Source organism: Neoarius graeffei, chromosome 9 (assembly GCF_027579695.1).
Source record: "Neoarius graeffei isolate fNeoGra1 chromosome 9, fNeoGra1.pri, whole genome shotgun sequence".
NCBI classification, from domain to species: Eukaryota; Metazoa; Chordata; class Actinopteri; order Siluriformes; family Ariidae; genus Neoarius; species Neoarius graeffei.
In genome coordinates this window covers 43,197,919-43,224,398 of record NC_083577.1, presented here as the reverse complement: position 1 = coordinate 43,224,398, position 26,480 = coordinate 43,197,919, and the positions used below count along the sequence as shown (strand labels likewise).

The 26,480-nt window shown below is 39.4% G+C and overlaps 1 protein-coding gene across 3 annotated transcripts in view; it reads left to right on the top strand.

Annotated features, from left to right (window-relative positions):
• tbc1d4 (TBC1 domain family, member 4) overlaps positions 1 to 26,018 on the top strand; it is a 66,339-nt gene extending 40,321 nt beyond the window's left edge. For all 3 annotated transcript variants that reach the window (XM_060929541.1, XM_060929539.1, XM_060929540.1), the window contains 9 exons: positions 7,536 to 7,684; positions 8,539 to 8,745; positions 16,744 to 16,905; positions 17,064 to 17,222; positions 19,953 to 20,197; positions 20,733 to 20,892; positions 21,063 to 21,232; positions 21,609 to 21,785; positions 22,552 to 26,018. In XM_060929541.1, the coding sequence (XP_060785524.1) occupies positions 7,536 to 7,684; positions 8,539 to 8,745; positions 16,744 to 16,905; positions 17,064 to 17,222; positions 19,953 to 20,197; positions 20,733 to 20,892; positions 21,063 to 21,232; positions 21,609 to 21,785; positions 22,552 to 22,773 (1,651 nt within the window). In that variant the 3' untranslated portion in view covers positions 22,774 to 26,018. The remainder of the gene's footprint in view (positions 1 to 7,535; positions 7,685 to 8,538; positions 8,746 to 16,743; positions 16,906 to 17,063; positions 17,223 to 19,952; positions 20,198 to 20,732; positions 20,893 to 21,062; positions 21,233 to 21,608; positions 21,786 to 22,551) is intronic.
• The last annotated feature ends 462 nt before the right edge of the window (positions 26,019 to 26,480 follow it).

Here is a 26,480-nt window from a genome sequence, read left to right as displayed (position 1 = left end):
CAGTCTGCTCTATAGTGCTCTAAGCGTGAAGTATAACTATAGCACTAACACGTAAATCCAGCATCAAATTGCTAGCTGAATTACAAATTGCTACAGCTTTCTACTAATCCAGGGGTTTTCAAAGTGTGGGAGAGTCAGCCCCCCCCCTCGGAGAGCAAATAAACAACCGCGCCCCCCTTACAATTTTTGTTGTTGCTATACTTAATGTTCCATTTGTATTTTTAAAAAATGGTTGTTGTACACATTATTTTTTTCTTTTTCACATTTTAAACATCTGTGCTTTTTAAAACATCTTGTTTTACACATTTTAAACATTTCATAGCATTGTTAGCTAGCACCTCTTGGCAGACAACACACTGTGGCAGTGGAGCATCTTCAGATCCAGTCCATGAAAATCCAAACTTTACCGTAAATAATCGTGGTCATACTTCCTTCTTTTTCCAGTCCCCCAGGATTTCGCGGGCCTTTTTTGTGATTGTTGCGGCTAAAATGTCTGATGTTGCGGGGGTTTTCCAAAAAAAAATTGCGATGAAAGTTGCGGTGTTTTTTAGGTTTTTGTTGCGATTACATTGCAGGAGGAAGTGAAAGTTGCGAGAAATTGTTGCGATTTTCTCTTTTTGTGATTAAAATTGAGTGATATGTTAAATATTAAGTTATTACTGAAAAACTATTGATTAAAAAAACAAAGACACTGAGAAATGGTCCTATAAACAACTTTACCAATATAAAAGATTACCAGGACTACAAAATGCAGAAAAATAGGCTTTACTTATCCAAATGCACCTGTTGGTTCAAAAGTTAAAGTGCAGAGAACCTCACAGCACAACATGAAGTTACCTTCAAATATAATATAAATGCCTCAGCTTTCATATAAGAAAAAAACTATTAATACTAGTACTGTGTGCAGGCAGTCTCTCCTGAAGACTAAATTAAACAATAATTATAAACTAATTAAATAAATGGCTCAGGCTTCATAGAAGAAAAAAAACAATTTGAACAAAATCTCACAGTATGATGCTGAAGCTGCCTAAACAATGGAAAATAAAATACCATTTTGGCAAAAATGTTGGCATCCATTAATTTCTTGTATTAAGTAAAAAAAAAAAAGTGCACACAGTCCTTCACTGTAAACATAACACACTTTCAGTGTTGCCAGATACTGCTGACGTTTTTCAGTCCAAAATATGTTCAAAACCCGCCAAAAGGCACTTGAAACTTCCCAATCTGGCAACACTGCGCGCATGCTGCTTCTCTTGAACACACGGAAGTAAGGCGGAAGGTAGTTTGTCGACGTCACCTCAAGACGACACCAATGATTGGTCAAATTTGCGGGAACGTTGCGGTGATTGGATATAATTGCAACACCGCCCTGAATTCGCGGGGATTGGTTGAATTTGCGCTGAAGTTGCAAATCGCAACATCCTGGAGGCTCCGTTTTTTTTGCTTGGCCCAGACTTTGTCTCCTCACTCACTATAGCTTTAGCTACTAAAAATCGATCCATTTTGTCTCTCACGTTGCGCCCCCCCTGAAGAACTCTGGCGCGCCCCACACTTTGAAAAGCCCTGTACTAATCCAAGCTTCACTGTGTCCTTATATATTATTGATTTAAAAGATATAAAATGGAAAATTTTGTGATAATTTAGTTTACCAGCCTTCCTAAATGGATCATGATATATACATTGTATAGTTATTTTACATTAAGAGCTTTGTTCTATGGCAGGTATCATAATATCTGTATTTTAAGGCTGCTCACTGCACAGCTAGAGTACCCCTTGTTATAGGTAAATAATCAATGTTTTTTACTTTTGTCTCTGTGTGTGTGTGTGTGTGTGTGTGTAAGTTATTCCACAAAATTGGGTTGTACATGAGCTGATAGCCGATGAGGCACGTAGCATCGAGTTGGTTATAATCCATGTACGACAAGATTGAGTGGAATAACTGTTGTATTCTATCCACATTCACTGGATTTTGAGAAACGGAGCATTTTTATTTTTTTGCAAATTCGCTAAATGAATTATCACGATAAAATGTCAGACAAAATAATTTTCGCTTACAATGTGATAGGGCTGTGCGATGTCCCCTTAATTGGCATCGACGATGTTTACAGTGCAAACATCGTGATGGACGATGATATCGTGGGCGGGGGGATTTTAATACCACGTTATTAAATATATTATTATTATTATTATTATTATTATTATTATTATTAAAAGTATTAGATACTCATCCGAGGCTTTGGCACGTAAAGGAAAAAAAAAAAGCGCTAGGTGATGTGGAATATTTGGCCTTGACAACGGATATGTGGTCCAGCTGCAACATGATGCCCTATATGTCAGCTACCGTACATTATGTGGACCGAGAGTGGGCAATGCAGTCCAAATGCCTGCAGACGAGTTTCATGCCAGAGACACATTCAGCGGACAATTTAGAAGACGCAATGCGCGAGACACTTGCCGAATGGAAAATAGAGGAGAAAAAGATCGCCTGCATAACAACGGGGCGAATACTGTCACAGCCATCAGGCAATTGAAATGGCCGTGGTTAAGTTGTTTTGGGCACAATTTGAACCTGGCCATAACCAACTCGCTTGCGCAACAGAGGGCCAGTACAGACCGAGCGTTTGGAGTTTGCCGAGCAGTCAACACTGCGTTTGCGCACAGCTGGCTTCGGAGAAATGAGCTGCGCAAAGCGCAGGTGGAAATGAACCTCCCCGAGCACTCGCTGATCACAGCAAGATATTAATCTGCTCTAACAATGAAAGACTAGTATTCAAATTATGAGAAGAAACTACACTTAAGCTATTACTCATTGTTTATTTACACCATATCAATTGAAGATGCGTTTCGGCCTTTAGTGCGCACTTGAACGCGCTAATTTTTTCCAATTTATTAGTGTTTGAATTATTGCACCAGCTTTTAAAATCATGATTTAATATTGTTTTTTTTTAACTGTCTTTACATTTATCAGAATCACCTTCATTCTTCCATTTGGTTTGACATTATGGCTTAGAGTGGACCATTTTGTGTCTGAAAGTAGGCCTATTTACCAGATTAAAGTTATTTGACTTCTGCCGAAGTCTGCGCTTCACTGCCGTTTGATAAGGTGCAATATTTCCCGACTGAAGTCGTTAATAGTGGCTATTTGTTTGAACAACATGACAAATTTTACATTAAAAGTATTGTGTAGGCTAAAAAATGAAGTCGAAATTTATTATTAGTAGCATACTGTATTTGTGTAACCACGTTATGTTCACTAGCACGTCCCTGCACCATAGCCTACGTGAACAAGCGGTAATAGGATATTACTTTATAATGATTTATATAATTATGTATTTATATATATATATATATATATATATATATATATATATATATATGTATATATATATATATATATATATATATATATATATATGTTATATAATATATTTATATATTAAACAAAACTAACTAACTAAACTAACAAAAAACTAACTTTTTAGGTTAAATAGGCCCAGATGATACCGTATATGCATGTTTATGACAGGAGGGGGCGTGGTATCACGATGGTGGCTCTCCATCGTGATGGATGACCACCATCGTCGATGGACGATGGCATCGTCTATCGGCACAGCCCTACAATGTGAACAAACCGGCGAAATGACAGTAGCACTTTGTGAAAAATGCTACAGTAATTCTTGAAAAATTAAAAAAAAGATACATTCTTACCATCAAATACTTTTATTGGATATTTTGTTGCTTTTTTGGGGTACTTTTTGTTTTTTTTCCTTCAGGAAGAGTTTTTATTTTGTCCTCGGTTGGTTCAGCAACATGTGCCGCCATTTTGTTTTTCTCTACTCATGGTATATGAGCTGATATCCTAGTAGTAGAGTAGCCAATCAGACCGTGCAATTGCTCATATCCAGTGAATGTGGATAGAATAAATAAATATAAAATATAATATATGTTAAAAGAAGAAAATCCATGTCCTGTATGATACTCTGAACAGGATTATTTTCTTATAACAGCACAGCCCAAAGTGTTATTCCACTTATATCATGGTGATTTGCCAATGATTACAATATTTATTAATGACCAAAAACAACATGCTGTTAACCATTTAACCAATTAGTTAGTTTCTCTAATCATGCAAGTTAGAGCAGCTATAAACAGTTGTTCTCTTTTCTGTCTCTGTCTGTCTTGAAGTTAATAAGACAAAAAAAAAAAATCACACCCTGTCAGTTTACTGAGAAACCAGAAAGGGCAAACTCTTCTGTCCTGAAGACAGCTTACTGGCGGTTAAAAAAAATGCTGACACCCGAGACTCCTTTCATAACTGTGGAAACCAGAAAGTCCTCCTGAAGAAAATCTTGAAGTCCTCCGGAAATCCTGAAGACTTTCTAATTTCTGAAAACTTTAAAGAACGCTTTACTGCTGACTCCAAAGCACTGACACTGGAGAAATGTCTTCTCCCCGAAAACATCGTGATGTCAACCATTACACACCACTTAAAAAAAATTATTTTATATACAGCATTCATCATACAAGTCCCTGTGTATGTTGTTTCTATAGAGGCCATTACATATAAGGATGAGTGCATTAATATAAACCTGCGATTGCCTTGCAGCTGACACTACCATCAAATCCATGCTGTTATAAATAAAAAAATTAATCACACCCTTCTGCACAATCAGAGAGTTCAGTGGTGCTGTGGTATAAGTAACAATAATGATTTCATTAAATAATAAAAAATGGAAATAAGTCATTAATAATAATCGGCTTAATGCAGAAGGTAATGGGCAAACACTTCTATGTGTAGTTATCTTGGAAGCTTCCAGGCTTGAAGGAATTTTCTTCTCATGTGTGAACAAAATTCAGACAGCCGATCTCAAATATCCATCCATCCATCCATCCATCCATCCATCCATCCATTATCTATACGGCATATACATCGAGGGTCGCAGGGGAAGCTGGAGCCAGTGAGATTACGTGAGAGGTGGGGTACACTATGGCCAGGTTGCTAGTTTATCATGGGACTAACATAGACAGACCGACAAATGCTCACATTCACACCTTTTGGGCATCCATTCCATCCATTATCCATAACCGCTTATCCTGTGTGGGCAAGCTGGAGCCTATCCCAACTGACCATGGGTGAGAGGCGGGGTACACCCTGGACAAGTCACCAGGTCATTGCAGGGCTAACACATAGAAACAAAGAACCATTCACACTCACATTCACATCTACGGTCAATTTAGAGCCACCAATTAGCCTAACCTGCATGTCTTTGGACTGTGGGGGAAACCGGAGCACCTGGAGGAAACCCACGCAGACACAGGGAGAACATGCAAACTCCACACAGAAAGGCCCCATTGGCCACTGGGCTCGAACTCAGAACCTTCTTGCTGTGAGGCGACAGTGCTAACCACTACACCACCATGCCGCCCACCTTTGGGTAATTTTTGAGTATCTAATTGACTTAATCCACATGTCTTTGGACTGTGGGAGGAAACTGGAGCACCCAAAGGAAACCCATGCAGGCATGAGGAGAACATGAAAACTCCACACAGACAGTCCTCAGTCAGTCATCAAGTTTGAATCCAAAACCTGCTTGCTGTGAGACAACAGTGCTAAGCACTGTACAATAAGATAATTATTTCAGATATTGAAGCTCATTTCTCAAATCATTAACTGCCACTTTGACTAAGGATTCCTGACTCACTGAATAAAATGACTTCTTGAAATGAATTATTTTCGGGTGCTTGTTTTGTTCTGTTTAAGTAAGTAGAACACAGTGAGAGAAAAGCCAGAGAACTGTTCAAATATCCTTAAAACAAATATTACACATTTGAGGACAGGTTATTTTACTTACATTTCTATTTGCTTTTTAAAGATTGCCAGTTGGAAAACAGTTTTAAAATTCATGTGAGGGTGTTGTAGCATGAACACCTTGTTATTGACTGTATTTCTAATTTTGTATTTCTGGCTCAGGTTAGATTGAGCTTTGACACCCCAATTTCTTAAGTCCACTATTTGCTATTTGATTAACCTATACGTGTGTATATACACTCACTGGGAACACTTATCCCCTTGCACATCCATGCAGTTATCCAATCAGCCAATCACATGGAAACAGCACAATGCAGATACAGGTCAAGAGCTTCAGTTAATGTTCACATCAGACAGAATGAAGGAAAACTGATGTCAGAGACATGGTTGTTGGCACCAGACAGGTGGTTTTGAGCATTTTAGAAACTTGGCTGACATGAGTGAAACCTGATTTGATCTTTCGCCTTGAGGTTTGGTGTGTTGTACAATTTGAGATTCTTTTCTGCTGGTTGTAGTGGTAAAGTGTGGTTATTTGAGTTACTGTAGCCTTCCTGCCAGCTCAAACCTTTTTTTTTTTTCCTCTTCCTCCGCACCATTCTGTATAAACACTAGTGACTGTTGTGCATGAAAATTCTAGGAAATCGGAGGTTTCTGAAACACTCAAACCAGCGCGTCTGGCATCAGTAAGCATGTGACAGTCAGAGTCGCCGAGATCAAATTTTTCCTTATTCTGATGTTTGCTGTGAACTTTAACTGAAGCGCTTTGCCTCTATCTGCATGATTTTATGCATCATGCTGCTGTCACATGATTGGCTGATTTGGATAATTGCATGAATGTGCACAGGTACTGGTGTTCCTGTTATAGTGATCAGTGAGTATATATTTAAGGATGTTGGAAGGTAGATGTGTTTTGTCTGTAACATATAATCTCACTTTTAGTACCTAAACACATATATGTCTTTTGCCTGAATAATCGATGTCTTAAACATTGTCCTAACTATTTTGAATGAGTTTATGTGCTTTAATCAGTGTATCCTTACATATTAATCCTTCCTGTTGTAGGCTTTTTTCCTAGTCAATCACATATGAAGCCATTTAATAAATTGTTATTCCTCCTCTGATAATTGCATAACTAATATCTTATGACCTTTTGCTTTTGTGTGCTATACATTTTTAAACTATGACATTGAGCTTTGTGTTACCTTGCTAATACAAAATATTTTTGCTAATATATTTTAGAAAGAATCTCCAATTTTTTCTTTGTCATTCATATAATGCATGACTTTTAGGTTCATGTTTACTGTCAACGTACGACAAATCCAAAATCTTATTTCTGTCTGCTGTAAAAATGAAGGAAAACCAATTTGTAATTTTAATGAATGTTCCAAATTAAAGATTTGTTTCTAACTTTGAACTAGATTATTGATGAAGAAATCAGAATTACTTTATTAATCCCCGGAGGGAAATTCAAATTTGCTACCAAGCTCCTGAATAAAAGAAATAGTAAACATGTCTAAAAATAGAAGATAAAATGGATCATATTGAAGGATTAATTTTGAAATTAATATTTGGAAAGTGTAGCAAAGTGTGAAAAGGTTTTCATCATATTAGTGTTAAATATTCGAAATAAGATTTCCACTTTAATGAGATTAACAAACATGTACTCCCTGACCGTGTGTGTGTGTGTGTGTGTGTGTGTGTGTGTGTGTGTGTGTGTGTGAGACAGTAATGGAGAGGACAGAAACAGGAGGCTGTCCGGCTGCAGCACTGACTCGTTGACTGCAGTGACTCCACGCAGAGTGTCTTGGCGTCAGAAGATTTTCCTGAGGGTGGCTTCACCCATGAACAAAGCCTCAGCCTCTATGCACAAGGCTGGTGTGTAAACATACACGAACAAATGTGTGTACAGACACAACATTTCTCCCAAATATATTGTTAACATCCAAATCAACCAGCTAATTTTACTTTATGCCAGAGTTGAACTTTGTGTTTGTAGAACTGCTTACCTTAAGTACATCAAAGCAGTGCATCAGTTTCGACACACTGCACATCTCCTCGAGGACAGGAATGTAGCCTCGCTGGATTATTCGACCAGTTCCTCAAGCAATACTTGGTGTTTTTCAGTTTAATTTTTATCTACCCCATATCTATTGTCTGGAAAGTCTTCATGGATAGTAATTTCATTCAGTACTTGGAAAAAAAAGCCAAAAACTTTTTACTTGAAAATGTTTTACTCGGGAGTCGCTGAATTCTATCAATAAATAGTTAAAATGTACAGTGTAACATGAATTCAAAGTAACAATGATTAGACATACATGGAAGGATGTTGATTGCTTTTATTTTGTAACTTTCCAACACTGGGACAATTTGTTAAAAAGTAATTCTGGGTAATTATACTCTTCTAAAGGTTTTGTGGAATCCGAGCACCACCAGTGCCACATGGTAAACAACAAGCTCTTGGACTTGAAAAAGAAGTCTAGGAGCAAAAGTTCGACTGTGAAGCCTTCATAATAACTTTAATGAAAAAAATGCTTTGCATAAACACTTATTGACTGCCCTAACAATGTTGGTGTTTTTTTTTTTCCCTTAGTAAGGGGAAGAATGTGAAATATGTTGTTAGTGGTAAATAGACTTGCACTACAGATTCTGTAGACAGAGATGAAACACTAAATAATCCCTTTAACTGAACTATACTATGAGTGAGTGTGTGTAATGGTTGATTCTTGTAGATATGGATGGCTGTGAGCTGCTGCCGCTTTCTCCCCGTGCTGTACAACTGGACCAGGACCCCCTATCCGGGCTGCTCTCCTCCACTCAGAGCCTGAGAGGAGAGAGCGGACGCCACACCACTGCTGATTATAGAGGTCTGTGGAAGAAGGCCATCCACCAACAGATTCTCCTCCTCCGCATGGAGAAGGAGAACCAGCGTTTGGAGGGTTAGTGTAAAACAGGCACATTGACACATACATATTGCCTGACCTGCCTGACAGCATCCTTTACCTTTTACATATTACTACACTACTATATATAATAGTCATATGCACTAGAAACATTGTGTACTCTGTGTGCTTGCCCATTTGCCACTGTTTCCTGCCCCCCCCCCCACACACACACAATAATGTCACTGTAGTGTCTGTTATTCCTCATAGGGTGCAAAATAACAGAGGCCCAGTTACTTTCAAGAAGTTGTTTGGCTTTCTCCTGTTGGCATGAATGCTGTTGCATCTGTTTGCGATTCTATCACAAAGATACACTGCCTGGTCAAAAAAAGTCGCCATTTGAATTTAAATAAGCAAATAGTTAAAGGGGAACTGAAGGCAAATTTTTTTTATTCTCAAAATTCTATTTATCTCATTTTATAAAATGTAGGAATGCATTTCTGGCAGCTATTTTGTCACTGCTATAGCAGGTTATGAGTGTTTGAAATATGCTATGTAATATATCAGTCCATATGTCAAAGCAATGGCTGTAAACGAGATTTGCTGAGACCTGCGCGAGACTTCATAGGATGGAAGTAAAATGTACAGTGGAAATCAAAGTGACCAACATCTGCCAACGTTGTCAAAAGACGCACGCGCCCTCCTTCGAATGCTGACATAATCAAGCCAGAAGTTTTCCCTGCGTCCGAAATCGCTCCCTACTCACTATATAGTGGGGACGCCATTTTGTAATGCTGTCCAAAACCTTAGTAAGGATTATGTGGGAAATGCGCTCAGTATAATATGTATTTATCACAAAAATACATGCATGTATTTATTATTTTGAAAACCCACCAGCCGCCTGATCTGGCACGTTTTAATTGTGCGAGAGTAATGACGTAAATACCAGCGCGACAGACTAGTCCTTATCCTGTCGTCTTTCCAACTTTTCTCTACTCCACGTTGGTTCGAAGTCGTATGGAATAATCTCCATCACTGATGAAGCTGGCAAATCTCAAAATTAATCTAAATTGGAATGATATGGTGATCTGGCCTCTATGTAAACAGTTTTCAAAATGGCGGCGCTGACACTTCACGTTTGAAGTCTCGCACAAGTCTCGTGAAGATCGTGCGGATAAGCAACACCTGCCATGGACCATACGAACTACATTCAACATGGCTAAAAACCCAAAAGGCCGATAAGTGTAATATAATATGCCAATATGAGTCACGATATAAGGTTAATAAAACCCAAAATTTAATTGAATAACACGTTAATTAAGAAATAAAGCAAGTTTAAAAATGACTTCAATTCCTCTTTAAGAGCCATTGATTGGATAATTACTGCAGCGAGTAATATGTTCAGCTGGCAACAATTCTTTTAACCCTAACTGATGCAGTGAGTAGCTTCTCATTTCTTAAACAACCATGTCAGAAGACGTGTCCCATGGTCATGGAAAAAACGTTATTGTGTTTCAGAAAGGTCAAACAATTGGCCTGCATCAAGCCAAGAAAACAACTAAGGAGATTGCTGAAATGACTGGAATTTGGTTAAGAATTGTCCAACATATTAGTAAAACCTAGAAGGATAGTGATGAACTTCACAGAAGAAATGTGGTCAGAAAAAAATCTTGACTGACCGTGATCAGAGATTACTTGAAGTTGAATTGTTAAAAAAAAAATGTACAGAACTCATGGCTATATTTAATAGTGAAAGTAAGATCATTTCCACATGCACAATGCAATGGGAACTCGCAGGATTGGAACTAAACAGCTGTGTGCCCATGAGAACACCACTTGTTAGTGAGGCTAATTGGATGAAAAGACTTCAGGCTGCTAAGGAGCATGAAGATTGGACACTGGAGCAATGGAAAAAGGTCATGTGGTCTGAGGAGTCCATATTTACCCTATTCCAGAGCATCAGCGTAAGAAGGGAAGCTCGTGAAGTGACAAACCCATCATACATAGTGGCCACTGTACAAGCTTCTGGAGACTGTGTTATGATGTGGGGTTAATTCAGTTGGTCAGGTTGAGGCTCAGCAGCATTATACAGCAATAAAATGAAGTAAACTGATGACCTGCATTTACTGAATGTGACCAGGTTATCCCATCAATGTTTGTTTTTTTTCTTCCCTGATGGCACGGACATAAAAGGGCATAAGGATAGTTAGGGAGCATGAGGAATCATTTTCACGCATGAACTGGTCACAATTAAGGTCAGGAGTCCTGACCTTAACCCCTGTGAAAGTCTTTAGGATGTGCTGGTGAAGACTTTACGGATGTGGTTCAACTCTCCTGTCATCAAGACAAGCTCTCAGCATAAAATTAATTCATCTCAGCATGGAAATATATGTTGTGATGTTGCATAAGGTTGTTGAAACAATACCACAGTGAATGGCTGCTAATCAAACCTAAATGCGGTTCAGCGAAATATTTGTGTGCGCGAGGGGTTGGGTTGGATTATTTTTTATTTTTATTTTTTTGCTGGGCAGTGTATATTTACCCTGGAAAGCAAAGTTGGATTAAGTTTGCATATCTGTAGGAAAGTATCATCATTGACATGCCACCTGCATCATACAGTTTGTATAGAAACTTTGCATAGAAGAGGAATTCACTTATTACTATTAAGTGTATTGACAGTCATGGATTATGTTTTGCACTTTAAATCTTTAGATGGATTTAAATTTATTTGTAAAATATTGCCCTCTATTGGCTACAAATGGTCACAGTAATCTTTTTCCTCAAGTGACAGCCACACTCTTCCATTCCCCTCTTCTCTATGCTTCACATCATGCATTTATGTGTCTGAGTCACCCATGTCGAGGACGGCAGAAACTGAAAATGCTTGTTTTGAGCAGAAGGTAAGAAAGGGAGGAAAGGCTTGGCTATATATGAACAGTCTGCCGCGCCTTTAAAGTTAAACAAAACCCCAAAATAAATGCCGTTTGCCGATCACGGTAAGTGCCCTGATGTGCCCCCCGAACATTTAAATGAAAAATCAAACTTTATAGCAATTTATTCATTTTAAAAGTTATGATCTTGCTAAAAATAGGCTTACCTGGATGCAGCCATTTGCACTGAAACTGGATATCTGCTTGTGACGTAACCACACACACAAACGCCATTTACCTCAGTAACACAGAGCCATTTAAAAAAATAAATAAATAAATCCCCGCGTACCACTTCTGTGTGTGTGTGTGTGTGTGTGTGTGTGTGTGTGTGTGTGTGTTCACTGCTTCAGATGGATTAATTGCAGAGAGAGAAATTCACTGTGCTGTAATGTATATGTGACCAAAGTCTTATAATTCTAAAAATCTAATCAGAAATTTTCTGTAACCATGTGATTTCTACTGGCAATAAAATATGCGAATCAACAGACTTCAATTTTATGGCGTGTGAATCTCACTCAGCTAGATAACGCATACACAGTATTGACACAGATACTCGTAAAATAATGCTTGTTGTCATAGCAGTGCAATTCTTGTGGTCTAAAAAGATAACTTTTCTCAGTGAATAAAACCAAACAAGAATGTCATTAAAAATAGAAGGAAATTTACATTTTTTGGAAAACAAACAAGAAAAAAAAACCCTAAACACTATGTGTAGCCAGTGATGTAATGTTTATAGGCAGCAAAAGGCTTCCAAAAGCTGGGTATGTGTGTGCTCTCTGTTTACGTGTGTGCGTGTGCAAGAATGGGTTGCCATCAGTCAGGATTTGGCCCAGAAGTTGATATCCGGCATGCCAGGGCGAATAGCAGGAGTCTTGAAAAAGAAGGGTCAACACTGTAAATATTGACTCTCTGCATAAACTTGATGTATTTTTCAATAAAAGCCTTTGAAACTTAAATTCTTATAATTGTACTTCAGTATACCACAGAAACATCTGACAAAAAGATCTAAAACCAGTGAAGCAGCAAACTTTGTGAAAAACCAAAATTTGTGTCAGTCTCAAAACTTTTGGCCATGTGTGTATGTACAGTGGTGCTTGAAAGTTTGTCAACCCTTTTAGAATTTTCTATATTTCTGCATAAATATGGCCTAAAACATCATCAGATTTTCACACAAGTCCTAAAAGTAGATAAAGAGAACCCAGTTAAACAAATGAGACAAAAATATTATACTTGGTCATTAACTTATTGAGAGAAATAATCCAATATTACATATCTGTGAGTGGCAAAAGTATGTGAACCTCTAGGATTAGCAGTTAATTTGAAGGTGAAATTAGAGTCAGGTGTTTTCAATCAATGGGATGACAATCAGGTGTGAGTGGGCACCCTGTTTTATTTAAAGGACAGGGATCTATCAAAGTCTGATCTTCACAACACATGTTTGTGGAAGTGTATCATGGCATGAACAGAGGAGATTTCTGAGGACCTCAGAAAAAGCGTTGTTGATGCTCATTAGGCTGGAAAAGGTTACAAAACCATCTCTAAAGAGTTTGGACTCCACCAATCCATAATCAGGTAGATTGTGTACAAATGGAGGAAATTCAAGACCATTGTTACCCTCCCCAGGAGTGGTCGACCAACAAAGATCACTCCAAGAGCAAGGCGTGTAATAGTCGGCGAGGTCACAAAGGACCCCAGGGTAACTTCTAAGCAACTGAAGGCCTCTCTCACATTGGCTAATGTTAATGTTCATGAGTCCACCATCAGGAGAACACTGAACAACAATGGTGTGCATGGCAGGGTTGCAAGGAGAAAGCCACTGCTCTCCAAAAAGAACATTGCTGCTCATCTGCAGTTTGCTAAAGATCACGTGGATAAGCCAGAAGGCTATTGGAAAAATGTTTTGTGGATGGATGAGACCAAAATAGAACTTGTTGGTTTAAATGAGAAGCGTTATATTTGGAGAAAGGAAAACACTGCATTCCAGCATAAGAACCTTATCCCATCTGTGAAACATGGTGGTGGTAGTATCATGGTTTGGGCCTGTTTTGCTGCATCTGGGCCAGGCTTGCCATCATCGATGGAACAATGAATTCCGAATTATACCAGCGAATTCTAAAGGAAAATGTCAGGACATCTGTCCATGAACTGAATCTCAAGAGAAGGTGGGTCATGCAGCAAGACAACGACCCTAAGCACACAAGTCGTTCTACCAAAGCATGGTTAAAGAAGAATAAAGTTAATGTTTTGGAATGGTCAAGTCAAAGTCCTGACCTTAATCCAATGGAAATGTTCTGGAAGGACCTGAAGCGAGCAGTTCATGTGAGGAAACCCACCAACATCCCAGAGTTGAAGCTGTTCTGTACGGAGGAATGGGCTAAAATTCCTCCAAGCCGGTGTGCAGGACTGATCAACAGTTACCGGAAACGTTTAGTTGCAGTTATTGCTGCACAAGGGGGTCACACCAGATACTGAAAGCAAAGGTTCACATACTTTTGCCACTCACAGATATGTAATATTGGATCATTTTCCTCAATAAATAAATGACCAAGTATAATATTTTTGTCTCATTTGTTTAACTGGGTTCTCTTTATCTACTTTTTGGACTTGTGTGAAAACCTGATGATGTTTTAGGCCATATTTATGCAGAAATATAGAAAATTCTAAAGGGTTCACAAACTTTCAAGCACCACTGTATGTGTATGTATGTATATGTATATATAAAATGTGTTTTTTATATATATATATATATATATATATATATATATATATATATATATCTCCACTAGATCTCAGCCTCGGTACGTCATGTGGTGGGTAAGTGACGTTACAATCTTGTATTCTCTTGCATAATTTGTACTCCCAGCGCGATATTTGAACCTTGGAGAGAGTGAGATGGCAGCACCCAGGGACGCTGTTTTTCTTTTAAAATAAAATCTGTACACAGTATACAGGTACAAATATGAACAAGTGAACACTTGAACTTGTCTTGTATGGATATTATCTTTCAGTATAAAGGAGGTTTTTTTTGGGTTTTGTTTGCCTTTAACCAATGGCATGCCAGTATATTGACTCACAAGCAGAGATTAAAAGACTGCAATTCATCTTGAGCAGATTAACTAACTGCAAAATTCAAATGTGTGTTAACCAAACAGAAGAGTGCATTTTAGTCATTTGCTTGTCTCATCCATATTTGCCTGATTGTCTTGTTGAAAAGTTTGATATTTTTTAAGTAGAAGCTTAATACGTTCTAAATGCATTGCATATTGTAGATATTAGTACAGCTGCAGTAGATGCTTAAAGGTCCCATGGCATGAAATTTTCACTTTCTGAGGTTTTTTAACGTTAAAATGAGTTCCTCTGACCTTCTTAAGTCACCCCAGTGGCTAGAAATTTCATAATGTGTAAACCAAACTATGTCCAACATTTGAGAATGGCGCGTCAAAACGGTGCGTTGATAAACTCTTCCCTTGCCCACGTCAGCAAGGGAGATGATCCCCACGCCCCCCCTCTGGATTCCCACCCACTGTATGGATTGCCCGCCCAGCTCAAAAGTTGCCACCAAACATGGAAGTTGCGCTGTACATGGATGTGACAACACAGAAAGGAGTCTGTTTTTACTGCCGACGGGAGAGCCCCTGAAGACGCAGTGGCTTAATTTTATTTACTCCAATAATACGCCGTCGAGTCTACCTAAGACGGTGTATGTTTGTCGGAAGCATTTTCCTGATGAATGTTTCCACAACTTGGGACAGTACAGGGCAGGTTTTGCACATCAACTGTCACTGAAGCCTGGGTCCGTACCAAGCATCCCTGCCGCATCAGCCACAAACACCGAACAAGTAAGTGTATAACTAAGTCGTTTTGCCGTGTTTTAAAATCGGTGCCATGTTAGCCTTGCAATGGCTACATTAGCTGTGCAGCTAACCGCTTCCTGCAGTTAGCCAGGTACTCTGCGCTACAAAACCAAAAAGCATGCAGCATGCTCTGTTAAACTGAGTTTAGTCTGGAAATTGACTGTAACTTATGAGCTTATGTTTTGCCGTGTTTTAAAATCGGTGCCACGTTAGCCTTGCAATGGCTACATTAGCTGTGCAGCTAACCGCTTCCTGCAGTTAGTCAGGTACTCTGCGCTACAAAACCAAAAAACATGCAGCATGCTCTGTTAAACTGAGTTTAGTCTGGAAATTGACTGTAACTTATGAACTTATGTTTTGCCGTGTTTTAAAATCGGTGCCACGTTAGCCTTGCAATGGCTACATTAGCTGTGCAGCTAACCGCTTCCTGCAGTTAGCCAGGTACTCTGCGCTACAAAACCAAAAAGCATGCAGCATGCTCTGTTATAATAGCCAATCAAAACAGTTTTTACAAAGACACCCACATTCTTTTTTTTAAGTCACTCGTTCATTTTATTTGTTTGTTTGTTCAGTAAAAACCCAAACATTTGTTGAATTTATTTTATTTCCTCGCGTCGCACCTTAATGACGTCAGCGCGCGGTATTTTTCCCTTCGCGGTTTGTTCCTTCTCTCTCGCCATAGTAAGACACCCACATCCGCTTGTTCTGACCCACTGGAGGTAGCGTCACAGTGCTGTTAGCCAATCAGAGGTAACACGTTTACATGTCGTGAATATTAATGATAAGACCCGCCCCCACCCTCTACCCTTCCCCGCCTCCTGCTTCTCATTAGCGAAACGATGCACTGGGAAAAGCGCTGAAATGGGGCTTTCTCCCAGGAGGCTATATCTACTTGCCGAGGGTTCATTTTGAGAAAGGCTGCGGATATAACATCCGGAAACCTCCACGAGCCCGTTTAAAGCATCAACAAACCACCATGCCATGGGACCTTTAAGTGCCATTTTCTCCTGCTAATGTTAGAAGTAGAAATGCTTATGCCAGAGCAAGAACACAAGAGGTTCATTATTTGGCATCTCTAACTGTTCTGTCCTTACGGGGACAGTAGATAACGGGCCTACTGATGGCCATGTACCTGTTCTTAGCTCTGTTGCCTTAACTGATCTGATCTGAGTGGCTTTTCTACTAAACTGTTATCTTATTCAGCATTGCTGTGAAATTAGGGTGGGAGATTGACAACTGAGAGTTTGTATGTGTGTACGCTTCATATTTAGCTAGCCGAGATGAGCTGCACATCCGTAAGATGAAGCTGGACTACCAGGAGGTGGGGGAGTGTCCTACAGAGGTGCAGGCTCTGTGGGAGAAAAAGCTGAATGTGCCTTGCAGGACCAAAGTGCAGTGGGACAAAGACGAGATCCACACTGCTCTCTGCCAGGGTAATTGCAATATTACCCCTACTCACATTATCATACAGAAGCTATTGTATCAGTATCTATCAATATCAGATTTCTTGCTGGTCCGTTCAACAGAAATAAATCCGTTAATCCTGTACAACCTTCTGTGTATTCATGCACATGTGTGGTTTTGTGTAAAGGTGTCCCAAAATGTCGGCGAGGTGAGGTGTGGCTGCTCCTCTCTCAGCAGTATCGCCTGCGTCATCGTCTACCTCAGCGGCAGCAGCCTCCTGACACGCCCTACCAGGACCTGCTCAAGCAGCTCACCACACAGCAGCATGCCATCCTGGTGGACCTGGGTACTGGATATGCCTCATGACCTCTGACCAGTGCTTTAGAACTTGTCTCACTGATCCCACCACTGCAGTTCACTGCAGTATTAAAATGACTAATAACAAACATATAAAGCTAAAAAGTCCAAAACTTGCATATTGTATTGTGATCAGATACTAATTGGAACTGCTTTTCTGTATCCTTAAAGTTTTCATGTTTAATCCCCTGGGGTCGAGAGCTTCGCCGGCAAAGCTTGGCAGGTTTAGAATGAGTAGGTCCTGTATTGAGATAAATATTTTCGAGTTTTTATCATACAAGCATGATAAACATATTGACAGAAGCTTTATACTTTACACTTTCCTATGTGCCCACTACCAAATAATATTATATTTTTTAAATTACCTAAATTAGATGAAACCTAAAACTTGTCACCTTCCTCAGTCACACCGGAGTCAGAGCGCTGAGTGCCTGCTTACCCATTCATAAAAGACTATTCACATGGTAATGGCATGATGATCATGTTCACTCTTTCGGTTTTGATTGGTTTCTCTTTTGTGGTGGAAACGCCCACTGTAAACAGGATAAAATCTGTCAGCTATAGTTTAAGTTACTTGTTTGGAGGTAAAACTTGTTGCGAGATGGCACGTGGAGTTGATGCTCAGGAGGCGCTTCGGATGATTCAGGACAGCGATTCAATTCAGTCTTGAGAACTGATGATGAGTGGTGTCATTTTGAACTTCGACTCAATCCAGCCAAAGCTGAACTCGTAAGTGCAAATATTTCTTATGAGCATATTGGTTGATATGTGTGCGGTGTAGTGCATATTTGCGTGCTTGAGGAGCTAAATAAAACACGCACTGTCACTTGTTTGCTCTTTTTCTTCTTCGTCTTTTTCTGGTACTCTAATAATTTTGGTATTCTCTGATGTCAATTTCAACAAATCTAAGCAGTATTTTCAGTCATATAACCTTTTTTTTTTAATTCAGCACAAGTTCAGCTACAGGGCGGCACGGTGGTGTAGTGGTTAGCGCTGTCGTCTCACAGCAAGAAGGTCCGGGTTCGAGCCTTGTGGCCGGCGAGGGCCTTTCTGTGTGGAGTTTGCATGTTCTCCCCGTGTCCGCGTGGGTTTCCTCCGGGTGCTCAAAGACGTGCAAGTTAGGTTAACTGGCGACTCTAAATTGACTGTAGGTGTGAATGTGAGTGTGAATGGTTGTCTGTGTCTGTGTCAGCCCTGTGATGATCTGGCGACTTGTCCAGGGTGTACCCCGCCTTTCGCCCGTAGTCAGCTGGGATAGGCTCCAGCTTGCCTGTGACCCTGTAGAACAGGATAAAGCGGCTAGAGATAATGAGAATGAGGTGAGAAGTTCAGCTACAATAATATATATGTAGTATGTATGTCATTATTGTACTTTTAAAAAATAAATAAATGAAGATGTAAAAAGTAGTTTTAGAACTGTGTTGGAATGTGTGAAAAAACATGACCTTACCCATTGTGACGAACCGTTTTGGTCACTTGGTGATTCTTTTCAGTCTTAGGAATGTATCAAGCACAAAAACTTAAATCTGCTCCATTGATTTGGACAATCAACTGGCTATCAAAAAATGTATGTCCTATTGTTTTTGGATAAAGGGTTGGCAGTGGGAGGGGGATTCAATGAGAAGAGTAAAAAATTCCATTCCATTTAATGAGAAGAGTGAACACCCCTCCCACTGCCAACTCTTTATCCCATCAGGTCAAGTGATCAAAATGGTTTGTCACGATGGGTAAGGTAGTGTTTTTCACACATTCCAACACAGTTTTAAAGCTTCTTTTTACAACATTTTCATTTATCTATTTTTTTAAAGCACAATCATGATGCATATACTATATAGAGATTATTGTAGCTGAACTTGTGCTGAATAGAAAAACGTAATATGACTGGAAATACTGCTTAGATTTGTTGAAATTGACAACATTAAAGCATGCCAAAATCATTAGTGCCAGAAAATACCCTCGGACCCCAGAGGGTTAAGAAAATGAATCAATCAAATTGCAAATCATATTGGCAGTATATTACTCCAAAAATGAAGTTTACTCAGTTTCATCCGTACCTTAAATGCCGTCAATTAGCTAATGACACATTTGCTTCTTTTGTTTTGCATTGGACATGAGGCTTATAATAGCTAACATTTAAGTGAAGCTTGTAGTATTAATGCAAACCGCATTGCTAAATCACCACGTTTGTCTCAGCCCTGGTGAAGTTGTTCAGTATCTCAAAGAGACTTGCTTATATGGTTTCTGACATTGCATTACCTGCTTCTAGATGCTTCCACATCTACAGGTATAAAAATGACTATATGCCATTAAACCAACTGTGGATATTGTAATAATTTTTTAATGTAAATACCACTTTATGAAGCTGCCTTTATACAAATATTACTATTATTGAGTGGGATTTAGACAGGTAAACTCGTAGACAGGTAAACTTGTAGTTTCCTGTTTTTCATAGCTACATTAGTCTCGTCACTTCAGTGGACATCAGTACTGTATTTGTGGTAAAGGTGGAAATGGTGTAATCTTCAGTGCTTCTAAACTGCTTCTCTAAAATGGCATGAGTAAAAACAATTACAAGACTATCATGTGCACTCTTTCCCTAAAATGGAATCAATAAATCGATGTTTCTGTTTAGTGTGGATAATGAAGCCAAAATAAATGCCTGGCTTGTCCAGTTAGACTTGCATCTGCAGTGACATGGTTATTTTCCTCTGTCCTGCAGGTCGCACATTCCCCACACACCAGTACTTCAGTGCACAGCTGGGTGCAGGCCAGCTGTGTCTCTATAACCTGCTGAAGGCCTACTCTCTACTGGACACAGAGGTGGGCTACTGCCAGGGCATCAGCTTCGTGGCTGGAGTGCTGCTGCTACACATGAGCGAGGAGCAGGCCTTCGACATGCTGAAATTTCTAATGTACGATTTAGGGCTCCGGCGCCAGTACAGGCCTGATATGATCTCCCTGCAGGTCAGAGCACTGAACTTGCTTTAGTCCTTAATGCCACACCTTTTCTGCTTATAGTATATACGTAGGCCCTAATTTGTTTGTCACGTGCATGAAGAATGCAGCCGGACAGGTTTTTTTTTTTTTAAGATTCAGCGGAAACAGTAGTACAGGAAATAAGTTACTGATTTACTGCAGTTGAACCATTAGATCTCTAAAATGCAGAAATGATACGAGGACTGTAGTAAGTGTTATATTGTGAGGGTGTGCTATAGTAAACAGCTTTTAAATGCTCTATAAAAATTTCCTCATAAACATTTGTCTGTTCTGGGTAATCCATTAAGGTACACCAAATCTCCTTCTCAGCTGTGTCTTCTCAACTTTCAAACGGTTGTTCATTCAACCCCACCTCCTACCTGCTCTCTGATTATTCATCATCAGCTGTGCTAATGTTTAATCCTTCAAACTAGAGGAAGATTCAACAGCTACAAGCAGCTCTCAGTGCCTCTGCCTGATCAGAGTTCACCCTCCTGACCCTCCCTCTTTTGTGTCCGTCTAGATTCAGATGTACCAGTTGTCCCGGCTGCTGCATGACTACCACCGTGGTCTGTATTCGCACCTGGAGGAGCATGAGATCAGCCCTAGCCTGTATGCTGCGCCTTGGTTCCTCACACTTTTCGCCTCTCAGTTCCCACTTGGTTTCGTCTCCCGCATCTTTGGTATGAGTCTGTTCTCAGCTGCTGTTTGTATGGTGCTGTTTAACTCCGGGGCAGTTCTTAGACCACGAGACAGAGTTGTAGAGATTAGGGTGCTAGTTTTATTTTATTTACAGTCACTTGCTTATTTCTTTCTGCACATTTTATGAATGTACATGCATTGTGTTTGGCAGACCTGCTGTTTGTCCAGGGCACAGAGGTGATTTTTAAGGTGGCGCTGTGTTTGCTGAGCAACCATGAGGGAGAGATACTGGAGTGTGACAGCTTTGAGAGCATTGTAGACTACCTTAAGACCACCATACCCACCCTCACACAGAACCAGATGGAAGAGACAATCACAGAGGTACAAATAGAAGGTCACTTTTCTGTGCATTTTAGTGGGAGAGTAAGTCAGAAAACCACACCCTGTCAACATGGGGTTTAGTCACAAAGGCAATACAATATCATGTGACTGTTTGCAGAACAAATAGAGAACTACACAGGGCACTTTACAGTTATTCACAGGCATTTCCTATTTTTACTGCCCATGTTATGTTAGTCACGCCTGAGCTGATGATATGAACCAACCATAATTCTCCATCATGTTTTAGCTTACTCCTATAGCACATGAGGATCAGGTTGTCTTAAACACGTTTGAGTTTCTACATATTAGTTCTGTTAGATTGTTGCGGACATTGGATGACTCGTACTAATGGCTGGAGTGCAATGTTGTGCGGCAGGCTTTAGAGATGGACATCTCGAAGCAACTGCACGCCTATGAGGTGGAGTACCACGTCCTACAGGACGAGATGGTGGACGCCATTCCACTTTCAGAGGAATCAGACAGGCTGGACAAACTGGAAAAGACCAATGCCCAGCTCAAGAAGCAAAATATGGATCTGCTAGAGAAACTGCAGGTATGGCTTTTTTTTAGACTCTTCAGAATGCTTATCATGTTCTTATCAAATATATTTAGGGATATGGTTTTTAATATGTAATAAAGTTAGGGATGTGTAAAAAAAAAAAAATGCACAGCCTATGGTTGTGTTTGATAAATGCCAATAGGTGGCAGCATTATCATTACTTGTGGAGTTCTGAAATGACCAAAAAAAAAAAAATACAACTCGTAACATCTGTGTCAAAGCATCTGCCAGAGAATCTCCTCTTGAACTAGACTTTTGAGAACACTTGCAGATATATGTTGACTTGCAGAAATGGTAGTCTATTTTTGTTTCATTGCTTTGGCCAAGCTTCGAGTAGCACCTGGAGATTTCTTAACTTTGTGCACTGCTGGGATTTTATGCTTTGACAGTGAATTGTAAAGACCTAAAGTCTGCTGTTGGTGAGAATTTGTAATGGAATGTAATAGAAATTATCAAATTTGTAGTAAGTAATATAATTTGTAATAGAACCAGCAAGTGTCCATTAACAGAGTGAGGCTTGATTTATCTTCTGAAAAAGAAAAGCTGACCGATAATCTCAATACCGGTAATCATCTATCAAGCATACATCATTTATCTTGATATTTCATGCTGTCCTCCCTGTGGTAGCTAATGGCCATCAGGAAAGTCTCTCACACTGTCCTTTTGATGGATACTACAAAAATGCGCATTGAGGCATATAGTAACTTGCATATACTCTATGGTTCTAAGATCTGTGTGTCTGTGTGTGTGTGTTTGTCAGGCAGCACGGGTGAAAATCCAGGGTCTAGAGAACAGTGTAGAGAGCTTCCTGGCACGCGAGAGCCAGATGAAGCACATGATCCGCTCGCTGGAGCAGGAGAAGGCCAACTACCAGAAGACTATTGAGCGCATGCGCAACAGCCTCCCTGCAGACGCAGCTGACATGGAGATGACCCAGCTGAAGATGAGCAGCAACAGCAAAACCAAAGCAGCCAACAAATAAGCCTGAGTTAGCAAACGTGTCCTTACTGAACATCATACCAGACATGTAGCTTACCATTCATGCATGGTGGAGTACTGAGGGGTTGTGGAATTTTTCCTTGGTAGTCCCTAGCATAACTTTCAAGGGGTTTGAACTTTACGAACATGTCAAACTGACCATGAAGATCAAGAGTTGATTCTGGGGAGGTAGTATAACAAATTTTTAGCTTTCTGCAAAATGCGCCTTGCTGGTAGCATCAACTTTCTCTGTACACCCGCGCCTACAAAATAGTGCCCCAAAAGTCCTGTCAGACTTGCTTTACTCCACTGTACTAAATTCACTTCAGGTTTCGGGATCGTGGTTGCTGCATAGAACAGATACCTTGACTTAGTGTCAGTGGTGTTGAAAACACTTGAAAAAAAGACGAATGTAGTTTTTTTCCAAAGTGCAGTATGACTCATGGCTGTGTAAGGAGGATTGCTGCCTTGATGTCAGCGTACGCTTTGAGACTGGCAGGCAGTGTGACTTTGAGCTTGCCGGAGAACTTTTCCTGAAGGAACACAACAAAAGCGGCAGTGACGCCATCGGCCGCCAAAAACCAAAATATTTAGCTTATCAGATCGACACTCTGCTCAAAGAGCTTAACCCAAAGTTCAAGCAGGAAATGAAACTCTCTCTGAATTTCCTCTGACTTTGCAGCACTGTCCAAATTTAACCTACTCTCCAAACTCCTACACCTCTCTGGCAGTTCATCAGTTACTGAATGTGCTTCAAGGCAAAATCAGGCCTGCTGAAGACAGGAAGAGCCTACCACGCTGTCTACCACAATGCTGCAGCGTATGCTCATGAGTTATGCAAGCTACACAGTGAAAAGTTTGTTTGCACAGGGCATTTAATGTCTAAAAGTATTCCATTCAGGTGTGCAATTTCTTCAGGCGTATGAAAATTTATAAAAAAGAAAAACACCCCACCACCACAAAAACAACAACAACAAAAAAAACCCTATGATATGCCAATAACCTTTTTTCCTTCTTATAAAAACGATCTTTGTGTTGTATCATGTACTACAAACTCATTTGTAAAAAGGTTTCAGGACAAACATGAAGCACCTCCTACATGTATGGGATGCCTTTTTTTTTAATCCAAACTCTACTATTGAGTACTTTCTGGAAGGCCTTCCCTGACATGGCATATTAATGACACCTTATGAATGTTTTATATATCACACGTTTTTAATGAACGCTAAATAAGTGTTATAGTTATGCAAAGTGTTGTTGCACCTTCTGTTGAAGAAATAATTCAGTATGGCGTCTGTCACAGGAAAGATCCTCCTCTAGTAAGGAGCTACTATTACACATAGTATGAATCAAGCAAATGTGTGTAAAGCTTCTTATTCCCTGCACCTTAAAGGATGGGATAAGTAGCGTTTTGTTTTCAAAATTACATACTATTTTAAGAGAAATGAATATTACTTACATTAAATATTGAGAGTGATGCATTGATTCAGATGCTTGAATTTGAGCTGGTAAATTTCAGCAGTGGCTGCCTGAAGCAGTGTGCAGGTTTTTTGTTTGTTTGTTTGTTTTTTTCCCTCTGATATTTTTAATATGCTTTACTGGACATGTAATCTGCAGAGAATCTGTGCTAGGAAACAAAATGTAAAAAAGAATCCAAAAAAATTATACACGTCTCTGTTAACTAAAGCTCTTCATATGAGTTTGCTAATACAGACTTGCAATCATTTATTCTCAGTTGCAGAACAATAAGGAGAAGCTTTCCAGGCTGTGTGCCAGATACTATGCTCTACTTTTTTTTGAAAACTTTTTTTTCCTTTTGGTCATCTCTCAAAGGGTGATTTACTCCTACTCTTGTTTCCAGAAAGCTGAAATTCTGTCGGGGTTTAGTGATGATTGCTGTTCAGATAGTGGTTCTATTTTATTTGCTTTCCTGTCTTTACCAAGTCATTTATCAACACATTGCTGTCTTAGGCTTCCAAAACTCCCAGGATCTACACATCTTGCAAGATCTATATACCTTTCATATGTTTTTTGTTTGGTCTTAAAGTGGTGTGCTAGTCCAGCAGTGACATTTTGACAGTGTTCCAATTCTGTGTCAAATGCAGACAGACACTGTAGGTGTTAAGTGGGTTATATTGGTCTGATAATTGTGTGTGGCTAAAGGCCAAAAACAGCTCTGTTTTATTGTTTGCATGCTTGGAACAGAAGTTGCTTGCTTATGCTGTATGAAATCATCTCCATTTGTATGTAAGCACTCAGGTCAGTTTATAAAAACTGTTTTGGCATGGACATCACCATAGTGGTAAAATATCTTGAGACATGCAATAAGAAAAATAATTTACATCGTTTGGAGAAATTAAGACAACGAGAATAGCAAATTATTCCAATGGAGAAGCACCTCGTTGTATCTTTTGTTGCGATCCAGGTGGTGTCCAGAAGTGTCTTATATTCGCCAGGTGACACATAATGTCAGTTATCCAAATTGTTAAAGGTTGGCTGTCAAAAGACTCTCATCACTGAACCGACAGTAAACGGAGGTAGTGCTTGTGTTGGACACACCCAACCAAGGCTGTTATGGGTGGGGTGCGTAACTGCTGTTTTTTTTGTTTTTGTTTTTTTAAGGCAGTACACACATTTCTGCTCGCTTAAGAAGTGAACTATGCAAAATTATATAGCACTTGAAGTGTGTTTGCAGGAAAAACTTGCATAATTCTGATGCTAAAAAGATCACAATCAAAATTTATGAAGGTGCACATGACAACTTCTGTTTGATTGTGGGTTGTTTTTTTTTTGGGGGGGCACAATCTTTTGTCTTTCATTAAACTTGACACCAAGTTACACTTGGAATATTTTTCCACCATGTCCATGCTTGTGGAGCTGCAGTGCTATCTGCACTGTGTGTAATGATTGTTGCTCTGTAAATACCATTGAATAATGCAAAAAAAATTGGTGGTCTCTGTCCACTTGTATGTTAATCAAGAGCCCACGCATTATTAAAACATTCACTGGCTTTTTATACATTATGAATTTTTGACTATTTTGTATTAAATCTGAGGACTCAATGTTAAATATTTTTCAAAACGCATATTTTCTGTAAAGTAAAGAATGGAAAAAACAGTTTGTTCATGGGTGGAGGAGAAGTGTATTGCTATACACGTTAGAGATAATATGATGATGAAAGTCTGTCCCAATATATTGCGACTCCATTGCGGTACTGCTGCAAATATTCAATAAAGAGAATGGAAATCATTTTAAGATGAAACTGTGTTATTAACAATCAATATCTCACCTCTGGTTAAAAGTAACTTAAGCTCTGATATACACTGAGGATATTGGGACTATAGCCAAGACTGGCTCTGCTCTTTATCTCCAGATAGGACAAATTTTTTCACAAAACCTGAGTACTTTAAGCTGCTGTGATTTGAGCTTTGCTAAAAGGAATGAGTGCTGTTGATTCTTACGAAAAACTATACATTTTTAAACTAGGCCTGGGGCTGCTATTACATGTCAAAGAATGTTAATGTTTTTCTTTCAAGAGTCTTAATTTCAGAAGCATGTAACATGAACTGAGCTGTTTATTCCACTATGGATCTTATAAAACATCATGAAATCATAATTATGATTGGAAAAACATGGGCTGGCCTTTTTTATTTTCAATGAAATGTTCATTGATCTGAAATGTGCAGAATTTTTTTTTCTCAATCAGGATTA